Raw genomic sequence first — 14,348 nt, forward strand, 5'->3', positions numbered from 1 at the left:
AGTTATTAAATGGGGGGTTAATGCTATTTCATGCATTCTGACTTATTAAAGGGATAGTTCGGCCAAAAATGATATTAAACCCATGATTTACTCACCCCCAATCTGTCCGAGTTGCATATGTCCATCGTTTTTCAGACAAACATATTTTCGGATATTTTAGAAAATGTTTTAGATCTTTCAGTTGATTAAATGTAATGTTAAGGGGTCCACGGCCTTCAAGTCCAAAAAACGTGCGTCCATCCTTCACAAATTAAATCCAAACAGCTCCAGGTTGATAAACAAAGGTCTTCTGAGGGTAACCCGCGCGGTGTTGTTGTAGAAATGTCCAGATTTAAAACTTTATTAACGAAAATAAATACCTTCCGGTAGCGCCGCCATCTTAGACTCCTCTCTATTCAGGAGAGAGTATTCGCGTAGTGTACGCACTTTTCTTAGTGACGTATGACAAATTCGGAGGGCAGGGGCAAAGAGCAGCAGCAGAGTAGCCTCCGTAGGCTGCGTAAGCTCTTATCCTGAATGCGGACGCGACTAAGATGGTGGCACTACCGGAAGGTATTTATTTTCGTTAATAAAGTTTTAAATATGGATATTTCTACAACAACACCGCGAGGATTACCCTCAGAAGACCTTTGTTTATCATCCTGGAGCCGTTTGGATTTAATTTGTGAAGGATGGACGCCCTTTTTTGGACTTGAAGGTCGTGGACCCCGTAACATTACATTTAATCAACTGAAAGATCTAAAACATTTTCTAAAATATCAGAAAATGTGTTTGTCTGAAAAACGATGGATATATGCAACTCGGACAGCTTGGGGGTGAGTATATCATGGGTTTAATATCATTTTTGGCCAAACTTTCCCTTTAACACAATTTAAGAGTTATAATCCTCATGCTTAACAAATGCAAAGTGTCAAAAAAGCACTTGAGCTTGTGACGGTTCTCACGGAAATCTTTCCTACAAGTTTCGAAAAGTTTTTTCGAACATGGGTACCTGTTACGTCTCATTGACCCCATATTCCTATTATGGGCACTTCCCCCAAAAAAGCACACCCCCACGTCAATAGAAGTGAGAGCGAGAATGACGAGGATGCTAACTAGCATTGTTTCTTCAAGTAGAAGTCACAGGTAGAAGTCACAGGCATCACTGCAAGTGACAGCTTGCTTTTATATCAAGACTCAACAATAGCACAAAAGAAGAAGTGTGCTTTTAGATGTAAGGGAAGAAAACCTTGTTCAGCTTTCCAAGTAAGTCAGCCTTATGGAAACAATGGATATAGGATATAGTTAATATAGGGGTAACAGTGGAGTTTTGGTGTGTGTTTGTTTAACGCTGGATTTCGTTAAATTGGGTCAGTCCCAACCGGGTCATGAGTCGCAGGCAGGAAAACTGCATCAAATGTCTGTTTTGTTGGCAATCAGCATGCAAATGCATAAAGTGTAAACGACACGAACATGTAGTGAATCATCAGTTATCCAGAGATAGTGGGATAATGTTTTGTGTGTTGCTTGCTCGTGACTCGCTCCTCGGATTTCGTGCTATTCCGGAAACAAACGCTAGAGCTGATCTGTCTTTTTATAAATCTGATAAAAAATAAAGACTCTTTGGAGATATGAAGGATGTTATACTACTCTATAGGTAGTCAAGATTAACATGAGATGTGCATAAACAGCGTGTGTTATGTGAGCTTCAATTTTTATCTTTTTGGTAGTAATATTTTATATCTAATCTTCTGGGCCTTCGTACATTTTTATGTATTTTTTGCCAAGCCTATAAAATTCTTCTCAAAGCTGGGCTTTAATGTAAACTATAAGTACAAAATTTTATTTATTATATTTTTAATAGTGTATTTCAATTATTCAATATTGTATTGCCTTTGCATATGAATCATGAAAACCACACATTCAGCTGTAAATTCTTTATTTTAAAACAAATTTTTACCTTCACCAAAATGTACACTATTTTACAATTATACTTTTATTTACAATTAAAGAAAATGTCTCATATTTTCAATAAAAAAACATACCAAATTATTTTATAATTAAGATATTACTTTAAAACAGTGGGAGGCATAGGCGAAGATTTCTTTTTCTGCCAGTGGGTGCTTGGCACAACGTTACAAAGCGATAAGGTTAGCTTAGCAAGGGTTGACGCTATGGGAGTGCCCTAAAGCTTTGGAAAGAAGGAGGAAAGCGGCGTGGTCTCGTTTATCACACGCTTTAAAATACAAAATACTTAATTAGCTAATTCATCAAATCAATAGTAGATAATAAAACTCGAGAGATCCTCCAATCAGAGAGGCTTCCGAAATTCCGTTTTTGATTAAAATTATTTAAGTATACCTGGGCACATACAGGATCAGTGCCTATGTTAAGAGGTATCTTTAATCCTGTTTCTAAAATTCTCTTCTAAATCCTATTATAAAATGCACAAGGTTTCACAAGGTTTTATGGTATAAAAAAAGTAAAAAAAATTATATTCCATAAAACCTGAAGATAAAATCACTCTTTACATAAACATTTAACACCAGCAAAACCCAACATTTTTTAAATAAAATGCACTAGATTATTATTTCCCAATCTTTGTGTATTTCCAGGTCCAAGCCAGTTATAGTCAGACACTTTGCTTCAAATGTAAACATGACTGGAGTTTTCCTTGTACCTTAAAGAAAGATTTAGTGACTATTAACTTTCTGGTGTACATCTAATGTACTGTCAAAAAAAAAAATTTGTACTATTAACAGCAATAATAATACTTTGGCTTTTCTCACCTGATTTGAGCTTAGGTTTTCTTTTTAGACTATTCAGACCAAGAATGACCACTGATTCCACTTTGTCATCCGAGACAAACAAGCCTTTATCATCGGCACAGCTGAAAACAAGGCACAAATCCAAAAGAAAATAGATCAAATTAAATGAATATGATCATTTATACAAACACCTGTGAATAAAATAAAATCAATAGCTATTTGGTGTATTATTACCTGCTGACAAGTTTGCCTGCTCGCATGCTAAAACTACGCAGACAGAACTGCATCCTGTCCCTAAAACTGAAAGAATGGCCATCATCCAGATAAAGAAATCCATCAGCATTACCCTATAAGAGAAATAATCAATCTATTTTTATATTGTAGGGGAAAGCGGGGCACAACCTAACGCTTTTTGGTTTTGGCTCAATCGTTAAAAAAATCATTTGAGTTTGATTAATTATATTTTACACAAACAACACACACATCTCTGCTACAAATGACCATTTGAAGTTTGTTTCTAGTACTTACCATTCTTGGACAATTACACCAAACGTGACAGAAGTGCAAACGTTACAACTTACCCCATAGGTAGGATTAATTGTAACAGGCAGGGGGTTAGTTGTAACACTTGCTAAAAATTAAGTTTGCAGGCAAATATTTCAATACTATTTTGTCTATATATTTGAAGTGGATATTGCTTATATATCTGTCTATAATAGACAGGTATCCACACTGTATTCATTCACCAGCCCTTTTCAAACAATAGTTCAATTATAAATGGATACAAGTGTCTAAATATGTGAGAAAAAGCAGCATAATTATGACAAAACATTTTTTATATATGTGATCCAGTCTGTAATAACCATACTACAGTTTAAAAAAATCTAATTCTGAGAAAATGAGCATCAAAGTCTGATTTTAGCCATAATTTCATTATGATTTAATCTTTGACGTGACCTTATTCAATCAATATTAAAGATATGAACAAAAATACATTTGACACACAATTTTTGATAAGACAGGCACATTTATTTTGTTGGCAGCCAGCAATCATTCGTGTGTAGCCTATTTAAAACAACGGCAAGAATTACGCTAACGTTAGCGTTTTTTTCATATCGTAAGTGCTGAGGGGTTAGTTGTAACACAGGGTTATAATGAACCCCGCTGGGTCAAAATATTTTCATGCCCACCAAAAAAGTTGCTAAGAGCTGCAGACATATTTCAAAACGATGCTATGTTTTAGTCAACCAGACACTGATTAATATGACATAGCATTGGATTTGGTATCTTACACACCCAACTAAGAAACCGAAAAAAAAACATATGATGAAAAAATGCACTTGCATGCCACCAAAACACTCGTTCATCAATAACTCCCAGGAAAAACATTATACATTTCCAATAATTTGCGGGAGATCGTCTTTTGGCAGCGTGTAAAAAATACCAGAAAAGCAAAACGCTCAACCTTTTGCAACAATGTTAACAGTCCGTGTTACAGCTAACCCCGCATTAGTTTTTGCCCCGCGCACCCCTACCTCGGATGTGTGAGTGGGATTATATATTTTAAAATGTTTATTACAGTACAAAACAAGCACAAACTCTCTTTGTAAAAATCTTCAATATTCAAAAAATGATCATTGTGAAATAGCTGTTCTTGCATTTATAAACATAACTAACGTGCCTTCTCTGTCTTTACACTTATTAAACTCTTTAAACGAGTTATTAAGAATAAACTATTTATAATAATATATAATTCGATTTATACATGTTATATGAGCGCTCACCTTAGAGTCCAAAGCTACGGTCAATGTGATTGAATGCTGCTGTAGGTCAGCTGTACACGAACCACAACCTGATCTCCTGGGTACCACTGTCCCCCCACGCTGAAATACAGGCACCTATCACAGAGAGTTTTATTATATGAAAAATAAAATGATCATTACTGAAGTATTTTGTGTTGCCTGCTGGATGTAAATAAAAGATGATCTGGAAAGGTTACTTACAGTGTTCAAAGTTACTGAAAAATCCAGAATTCTGCCACCACCGTATACCTTAGCGGTGTCTGTGGCATACCAAAGCTGCGCACAAACACATAAAGCAGAATTTAAATTTAAAATATAGAAATAAACTATAAAATGCATACAATATAGTTCATGTAGATTAGACTTACCTGATCAGATCCTGGCAGTAAAACCTTGACCTCAGAGACTCCAGGGTCAGTCACAGGGCACACAAGAAGAGCACTTCCTGAAAATTAGTTAACATTTTAAGTTTTGGGTATCACAAACAATACACCAGTGTTATTTTGTTGTATGCTGTTTACCGATCATGTACTGATTCTCTACAGCAAACATGTCTGTGTCTTTTGGAAACTCTACCCAAAGAGGTCTGTGGGAAACAAAAGAAACCACAGGAGACAGGCACATGAAGATTATCATTCATATGATACATTAAGAGTACAATTAATTGAAGAATGGCCATTATTGCAGCTACATTACCCTTTCTATTCTATTCTGTTATCATACAAATACATTATACTCAATGGGATGTCAAATGCTGAAGTTTCAAATTCAGTACCTGATAGGAGGCAGAGCCGAAGTGTGTGCTTGGTAAAACAAAGTGTACCAGTATGGCAAGAGAAAGTATCTCTGCTGAATAGCAGAACGAATTGCAGAAGTGACATCATCCCCAAACAGCCAGGGCTCACGACGTTTGGTGTCTTTAGATGAGTGTCCTCGGAAAAATGGCTGGAGAGCCCCAGCCTGGTACCAGCGGACCAGCAGCTCAGGGTCTGGGTCTTGCACAAAGCCCCCTACATCAGCTAAACAAAAGAGCAAGAATGCATATCTATGACGTGTTATTTAAATAAATATCACCAATTGTAAAACTGACTGGTATGCAGAACTGCACTTTATTATAACGTAAATAAAACAAAAGCAGTCATTTTTACCTCCACAAAAATGTAGTCCTGTCAAACTTAGTGACAGCAGCATGGGTACTGAAATCTTCAAGTATTCCCAAGTAGCAACATTGTCCCCAGTCCATATGGCACCTATAGTATGACATAAGCAATACAATGTTTATTTTAGGCAACACAATTGAGTACTACATTGATTTGTCTTCAGTTCACCCTAGGCTAGAGCTCACCCCATCTTTGGGACCCTGCAAAGAATGAACGTGAAAGGACAAACGGCCTCTCCAAACCTCCGGAACGGGTTAACAAACCCTCAAACGTAGCCATGTGCTGCAAGAAAGAGAAAATATATTGCATTGGTCATCTCTGCATTTCAAGCTTAAATAGTGATATTTTTGTTAGCTGGGCTTACCTGATGGAAACCATATAAGTTGTGCAAGTCTCTATGCTCCCAGTCTCCATGGTGAACTGCATCTTTGGGCATTGTCTGCTCTGGCCCATTAAAGACAGATGGTTCATTCATGTCGTTCCAGATAAACAACGATTCGGTTGACCCCTAATGCACGTATAGATGAACAGAAAATGTTTATCAAGATGGCACTGAACCAAAGGACTTTGTCATCTCACAAACAACTTAAACAACATTCAGCAACTTCAAAAATGTAAGACTTACTTCATATTTGTTTAGAGAGAAGTTTCTGGCATACCATGACCTTGTCTTTGAGCTGCTAAAGTCCAAGTAGCAGGACTCACCTGAAAATGCAACAAATCAATCAAATGTTTTCATATATGTTTCAACAGTGTTCTGACATATGTTGAGTCTGGCTGTAACATCAAACACATATCACAGGAAAATAGCACATTACATAAACTGATGCTTTGTTTCACAATAAAGCATCTTACCTGGCCAACAGGTTCCTTCATAAACACCACCTTCTCTATTTTTCACCATATGGCCTCCTTCTTTAGCTTCACAGTAAAACGACCAATCAGGATCGATCTTGATGTGGGGATCACTTATAACAACCAACTACACAGGAATATAATAAACAATAAAAAACGCATGCTGGCACATTATTTAACATATTTAACTTAATATAAACCACTAAAAGCTGAAGACAGCAGAGGCAGTTCACCTGTCACACCCCAAATTGTGCAGAACTTTAAAGAGTAACTAAACCCTAAACCAACTTTTTTTAGTTAATGATCTGTAAGAATGATGCTTTATTAGTGCTGTTCATTGATTTTAGTAATTTTTTTGACATTTGGATATAAAGTGTTTCAATACTACAATATATGGTGTAAAAACGAGTGAGTGCTGCCCTCTTCAGGTTGAACGGTGGCTACTGCAGTTGAATTTTCCCATTGGATGTTGGGTCCAACAAATGACTCGTGACGTAAGCAGTTTCAAGCTCACCACGCCCTTGTTACGATCTCATCACACACTTGATACGAGCTTAGTTCGCCCCCTCTATCTTCGTTGGGATCTGCCCACTTTTCTTGCATTTTTCAAATATTGCCAGTGGGTGGAGTCAGGCTCTGACCAGGGGTTTAGTTACTCTTTAAGGATTAATATCATTCACTCATTTAATATCATTTAAACAGATGAGTTCAAATAAATTCACCCCTCACAGTTGTCAATTTTGTCAAAATTAGATATTATAGACCAAAAACACTTTTAGTATCAGACTGTAAACATGTTTATTTCTGCAGTAAAGTTGGGCATTTTAACATGAGGGGTCTATCTATGGGACTGACTCCCGTTAGGAGTCACTTCTGTGTTATCTTCATGATAGAGTCTGCATGGTTGCCCCGTGCAGCATACCAAACACAACTGCCTTGAAAAATTCACTCTTGATGGTAAACACCTTTGATCTACTATTGGTCAATGACTTGCATAATAAGAGGTGTGTCCTGATCCCCCGCCTTCTTTAACATGGTATAGAGACATAGCGCAGTTATGCTAATTTGAAAACCACGCCCACCGGGGGGAAAACAATCCAACCATCTCCATTGACTTTGTATTGCGAGAGGCTGCCTCCTTGTCATTTCCGGCTTAATAACAAAAAACAGAATTATGCGTAAAAGCAGCTGTGTGACAGGATGTACAGCTAACAAGCCAAAAAAAAAAAAGAAATAAGTTTTTATAAGCGGTCAAGCCATAAAACCCAGCCTTTAAGGAGAAAAAGTGGATCGACGACTACGTTTCCCTCTAGTGGGCACAATTCTACTAATAGTAGTACTATGAAAAGTTGCCTGTTTCCACTTTTGTGTCTTTAAAGGGATAGTTCGGCCAAAAATGATTTACTCACTCCCAAGCTGTCCGAGTTGCATATGTCCATCGTTTTTCAGACAAACACATTTTCGGATATTTTAGAGAATGTTTTAGATCTTTCAGTTGATTAAATGTAATGTTACAGGGTCCACGACCTTCAAGTCCAAAAAAAGTGTGTCCATCCTTCACAAATTAAATCCAAACGGCTCCAGGATGATAAACAAAGGTCTTCTGAGGGTAATCGGGCGGTGTTGTTGTAGAAATATCCATTTTTAAAACTTAACGAAAATAAATACCTTCCGGTAGCGCCGCCATCTAAAGCCCGGGATACACTGCACGATTATTGGTTGTCCCAGACGAAAGATTGCCATCGTGAAACAATCGTCGCAATTTCTGTGATCGTGGCTCTTCATCGGTGGTCCTATGTCGTACAATGAGAGAGGTTCAAAGATTGCCGTTTTCCCGGTCTTGCGTCCAAAGATAGCCTACGATAGTTTTCTGACAGTGTCAGAAATTCGGCATGATCACCGCACAGTGTGTTTGCTGCTACGACCTGCGCGCCGGTATTTGCTTTCCACGAGCGCATGCTGGTGACGTTGCGCAACGTGTGACGGTGCCGCCGAAGCTTCCGTGTCATCGTTGTACAGTCTACATGCCTCTCGTACCCGAGTTTAAACGATACATGTCGCACAGTGTGATAAGGTAATGATCTTATAGGAGGACAAAAATCGTGCAGTGTATACCGGGGAGTCTAAAGTCCTCTGTATTCAGGAGAGAGTATTAGCGTATTGTACGCACTTTTCTTAGTGACGTATGACAAATTCGGAGGGCGGAGGCACAGAGCAGCAGCACTTTGTTTGGACTTAAAGGTTGTGGACCCCGTAACATTACATTTAATCAACTGAAAGATCTAAAACATTTTCTAAAATATCCGAAAATGTGTTTGTCTGAAAAACGATGGACATATGCAACTCGGACAGCTTGGGGGTGAGTAAATCATGGGTTTAATATAATTTTTGGCCAAACTATCCCTTTAAACACTCGTTTTTTGGGGTTGACAGCTTACAAAAACTTATTTCTGGGTTTTTTGGCTTGTTAGCTGTACACCCTGCCACACAGCAGCTTTTAGGCATTATTCTGTTTTTTGTTATAAGACAGAAATGAGAAGGAGGGAGCCTCTCGCAATACAAAGTCAATGGAGACGGATGGATTGTTTCCCCCTGGTGGGCGTGGTTTTCAGGTTATGAAGCGTTGCGCTCTGTCTCTATCCTTAATTTCATTAAGTAAATAAAGGTCTAAATCTTCACCACCATACCTTCCTTTTCTTCTTCTGCAGGTGGTGTTGTAGTTCTACTGGCTTTGGAAAAAGCTTTGAGTCCCAGGTGAAATAGCGCTTCCCATCGGTGTGCTCAATATCCAACCATATGACATCATAAGGAATATTGTGGAGGTCAAATCCAGCATCCACGGCTTTTACGTCTGCCTCGTCCTCATAGTTCCAGCGGCACTGGTGGTATCCCAAAGAAAACAGTGGAGGCAGAGCCTGGTAGCCTATGAGCAGAGACGTAAACATTCGTGTGAGCTACTATGTATACTTCACCATGTCAACAGAGAGACTGTCATAAATATTTTAGATCATAAAAGTGATGATGTTTATGGAATCTGTCATTGCCTGAACTATACAGTCATTGGTTGATGTCTGCAGCCTGCCAGTATAAAAAGTCTTGTGGTATCCATAAAGATCAAATCTGGGGGAGAACAATACCTGTGAGCTGCGCATACTGGGAGAACACCTGGGCAGCCGACGGTCCCAGCAAAATGAAACAGTCAATTGTGCCACTCTCAGATACCCATCTCACATCAGTCTGAGGTGTGATCTTACTCTTCTTCTCTGGTGGTTCATTCGCACCCTGTTTGAACATCAAAAAATGAATCAATCACAATAATACTGATTTAATTCGTCTTTTCACAATTAATTAAGTTTGTTTATCAATAAAATGTCCATTCAAACAAACAGAGCAATGTTTTGACAGTGAAAAAAGATATTAGTAACAGTCTTTAAAGGTCTTTGAAATCACCTAAACAAACACACCCCTACCCCAACAGGCAGACCCGCCTCACACATACGCAACCCAGGCAACAATGTCGGTTAGTAGACATGCCCCTTACTGCTGATTGGCTACAAGTGTGTTTTGGTAGTCGGCCCGAAAAGTAATACCTTTCCAAAGTTTTTTTTCTAAATCATGCACCCCACCTTTAATATGGGGAAATTAATATGGCTTCTGCACATCAACAAGAATTTTAACATCAAAAATATTACACACTTCACATTTTAGCCAAAAACGTTACAATCTATTAAAATGTATGTAAAACTGAACCTCGATTGGCTTTGGGTTGTACTCAATGTCAATCAATGTCTCAGACGCGTTCAGCCAGAACACTCCAAGCGTTCTCTCTGGCTTGTGAGCTAGCATGAATGGGACAGAACCGTAAAGGCCCAATCTGCTATTGATGTCATAGGCAAACACATCCAAGTTGTACAGTCGATATGCCTCAGCGGTACTGTAAAGGTGATATGGAGTTGGCCTATTACATAATGTAAGACAAGAATGTGTTGCATCAGTATCACAGTGATTATTTTAAGTGCACCACCTTGTGTCTTTTAAAAGCAGGGTATCGGCATGTTCAGGAAGACCATATGTATGGCTGAATCCGTGGAGGCGCAAGTCCATGCCCACAGAACTGGGACCTAAATTGAAGACATTACATAATAAGTAGATTTCTACATTTTCCGACTAACATTTAAATACTAATCATCAGTGTGAAAGTTGCCAACATGATTTGGGTTTTATATGTTTAAGCAGTTCCCTAGTTCAGTGTTTCCCAACCACTGTGCCGTGACCACCTGTTTGGTGTGCCGTGGAATAACACTGCCACAGTGTTTGAAAAAGTGCTCAAAGCTAGCTACCAGGTTGCTGAGTTGGTCATAGCTGCATGTGTCACTGTCAATTCCAGCCAAAATATAATTTGTGTTAATCAAAACAAGATCAAGTTTCACATTTAATGTGAACACTATGTTTAATATGGTATAATATTCCAGTTTAACAAGTCATTTAAGCATTGCAATACAGGTTTGTGCAGATCTGTCGCTGCTTATTGTGAAAGCGGTGTGTCGCATGATTTTTTACTTATCAAAACTGTGCCATGGCAGACAAAAGGTTGGGAAACACTGCCCTAGATAACTGCTTCATAAAATATTACGAGCTCAAATGCAAAACCCTCTAATTGCATCTGACATGTTTTCTTGTAAATAAGCATATTTATCAGGCTCTGATGTTTAGGTTTAGAAGTTTTACGTTAATGGCACTGAAAAGCTTATTAGTCAGTAATTGAAATGCCTTATTTTCACAAATATCACTTTAGTCATTTGATTGGTAGACAGTATCCTAATATATATATTCAGTAAACCTTCTTAAAAAAATTAAAAAATTGCACCATGACGTACATGCGCCATAGTTTATTCAATTCATCTTCTGTGCATTTAAAGTAGACTTTGCTAAAAAATTGTTGTGCCGTTTAACGGATTCTGCTAACAAAGCACTATTTCTGAATGGTCTGAGACCAAGATGGGTAAGTATATTTAATGAACGTATTATACATGCTGAAAGCATTCGGTCAATATTATAATTTCATTTTTAACGGAGATAGCATTTAGCACCTTTTGCATCTGAGCTTTTCATATGCAATGTTTCATTGTGCACTATGCGAGTAATAGAACTTAGGGTTAAACTTAATACTTAGTGTAAGGATGTTAGCATGATTTAAAACTGTTATTACAAGTTTCGATAAGTGTGAAGGTCAAAAATAGATTTGTAATCTGAAGGGATGCCTACCATTTGCCTTGATGTCCTGAAACTGTCTGAATGTTTCTTTCCACAGTCCACATGGATCTTCATCAACCTTTGAGATTCAAAGTTTTGTTACACTATATGGAGGTCTCCCTCATACGGCTTAAGGTTACTCTAGGACTAAAATATTTCAATGTCATTGTTTTGTCTCATGATTCACATCAGTATTGCTTTTTTGTAAGGCATGTTTGTATAAAACTACTTAAATGTCCTAATATAACAAAGACCTACTCCTGGCTTAATCTACACCCTGTCTGGAACCCCCCCCCCCCAATAAATCCATATATACTTAAAAAAAAGAATATTCACACATTTCAAAAATCGTTTTAACGTTATGTTATAAATTCTTACCTGAAGTGAACCTGAAGATGTCCTAGAGGAAGTATTAACAGGTCAAAACAATCACAACCAACATCCAAAATTAAAGCAACAACAAAGAATATGTAACAACACTATTTCGAACAATACTTTGAACAATACAATATACCTAGTTGGTTCCTGCAGAGTTTCAAAGCATAGTCTGTTCCCTGGATTGAGTGTGACAATCTCTTCCCCATCGCAGGTGACCTCAAGTCTGAAAGGTGAGGCTGAAACTAGGAGCTGGTACTCGCCAAGACCCCATGTTAGAGATAAAGAGTCATCTTTTTGCCATTGAATCCTTAGCCTGTCAATCAAAAAATACAATGAAGTGATGGTAGAAACAGATTCAAGAGAGATTTCAGGTGTTAAACCTTGTTTCTGTTTCCTCTATAAGAAGCAATGCAAAATTGATAGCTTACGGGACATATGTTGGTTCTCCAGTCAGAACGTCTGAAACTCGATAACGCGGTTTAATTGCCTGTAGTTCATCAATTAAAACTCTGATTGTGCCATTTTGGGTCACCCGTATTTGAAGACACAGTCTGTCCTATAAGATTATAAAGAAAGTTTTTTAAAACATGCTGCTATACTTAATAAATATAGACATAATTTCACCATTGGGTTACTGCCATGGTTCTTTGGGTATTTTTCAGCAAATCAAAGAGAATTAGTTGAGGTAACAAAATTTAAAATGGTAATTTATTTTATTCATTTTTTTTTTTAAACTCTACAACACTAAGATGTGAATATTTAAAAATGCAATGTGAGTTTACCTGAGACTCGTGCTCACAGAGCTCCAGACTGGCACATCTATCTGTGAGTACTAAAGTCTCAAGGGAGGCAAAGTAGTGAGACGATCCTTTATCTTTCTGTCGCCTGTAGAAGAATTCAAAGGTCAACAATAAAATGATCCCACTTTATATTAGATGTCCCTTACTACTGTGTACATACATTAGATTAAAGCATTGAACATATTGTGTGCATACATGGTGATCAGGTTGGGGTGGTTTTAGGGTTAGGAATAAGGTCAAGAGTGTAATTACATGCATTTACATTTAGTATATGGATACATGTTTCCTATGTAATACATAGTAATTACATATTTATTAAATATATGATATTTTTACAATTTTAAACCTATGTAGTAGATACATATACATGAAAAAGTATTTTAAATTAAGGTAAACATTATAAAATATACCAACATTATAAAAACATTATATTGTACGTACTGTATTATATAATTTTCAGTGTAAATTATACAGTGTAAAAATAGGTAAATATTTTGTATTCAATAAATAGATATTCTAATCTAGTAAACAAATAACCTCGGTTACCTGTAGAATAAGATGTCATCATTTTTCTTATACTTCTCTTTCCCCTCATCACCCGGAACGACACTGAAACGTAATGTTACATAGTTATAGACTTACACTGTATGTACTGCAAGCAATAACATAACAATAACAGTGGCTACATATCACACATTCAGCAACGTGCAGCTAATCACGTTATGTACATATACGCTTGCGATTGTTATTGTATGTATGCTTTAAGGTTGCTGTCCTATAGGATTTACATTCACCTCTCAAACGATTCAGAAGCGTTCACCTCCATGACTCCACCAAGTTAAGGGAAGTTACTTGACAGGTCGGAAGTATATTTTGTATTTGTATAATAAGGCAAATCTCCTCCAGGGGGCGCGTAAAGTTTCGGACAGCCGAATCTTGGGAGCTCTTTCGTAGATATTTGAAAAATATTGGCAGTATTTTAAATATTATTATTAATATTATTTGTACTCGACATATAAACGGAAATACAGCCCCGTTTGTGTGTGTAAAAAAAAAACATAAACGTTAAAACTTCATCGAGTGATCATAATTCGACTGTGATTGGTCTATCCGGACTTTCGCTGATTAAAGTAGCAGCTACTTTGTGACCGAACAGTTACATTAAAATTGGTAATTGCTGTTTCAGTTACTTTAGTAAAATAACCTTCTTAATTACCACAGGCTGGTTTAACAAAACTTAGTAGAAGTGGAGTAACAACATTAACAAGAATTGATACATGCGTAAAAACTATATAGTTATACAAAGGAAAATACCAAAGAGAGTTAAAAGGCAATGAGAGTGAACTTCAGAGA

General features: G+C 37.3%; 1 protein-coding gene across 1 annotated transcript; it reads right to left on the minus strand.

Moving 5' to 3' along the window:
* Nucleotides 1-1,928: 1,928 nt before the first annotated feature.
* Nucleotides 1,929-13,908, minus strand: ganc (glucosidase, alpha; neutral C). Its single transcript, XM_065288637.2, has 24 exons — nt 13,790-13,908; nt 13,542-13,604; nt 12,978-13,080; nt 12,624-12,751; nt 12,332-12,508; nt 12,196-12,217; nt 11,830-11,896; nt 10,589-10,685; nt 10,315-10,498; nt 9,702-9,846; nt 9,252-9,487; nt 6,565-6,691; nt 6,335-6,414; nt 6,074-6,217; nt 5,895-5,991; nt 5,698-5,799; nt 5,325-5,568; nt 5,071-5,135; nt 4,918-4,994; nt 4,751-4,825; nt 4,532-4,645; nt 2,982-3,094; nt 2,769-2,869; nt 1,929-2,659 (listed from the first exon to the last, which is right to left on the minus strand). The coding sequence occupies exons 1-24, from the start codon at nt 13,819-13,821 to the stop codon at nt 2,559-2,561; spliced, it is 2,694 nt and encodes an 897-aa protein (XP_065144709.1). The 5' UTR covers nt 13,822-13,908; the 3' UTR covers nt 1,929-2,558.
* Nucleotides 13,909-14,348: the final 440 nt, after the last annotated feature.

This window comes from Paramisgurnus dabryanus, chromosome 17 (genome assembly GCF_030506205.2).
Source record: "Paramisgurnus dabryanus chromosome 17, PD_genome_1.1, whole genome shotgun sequence".
Taxonomy (NCBI): Eukaryota; Metazoa; Chordata; class Actinopteri; order Cypriniformes; family Cobitidae; genus Paramisgurnus; species Paramisgurnus dabryanus.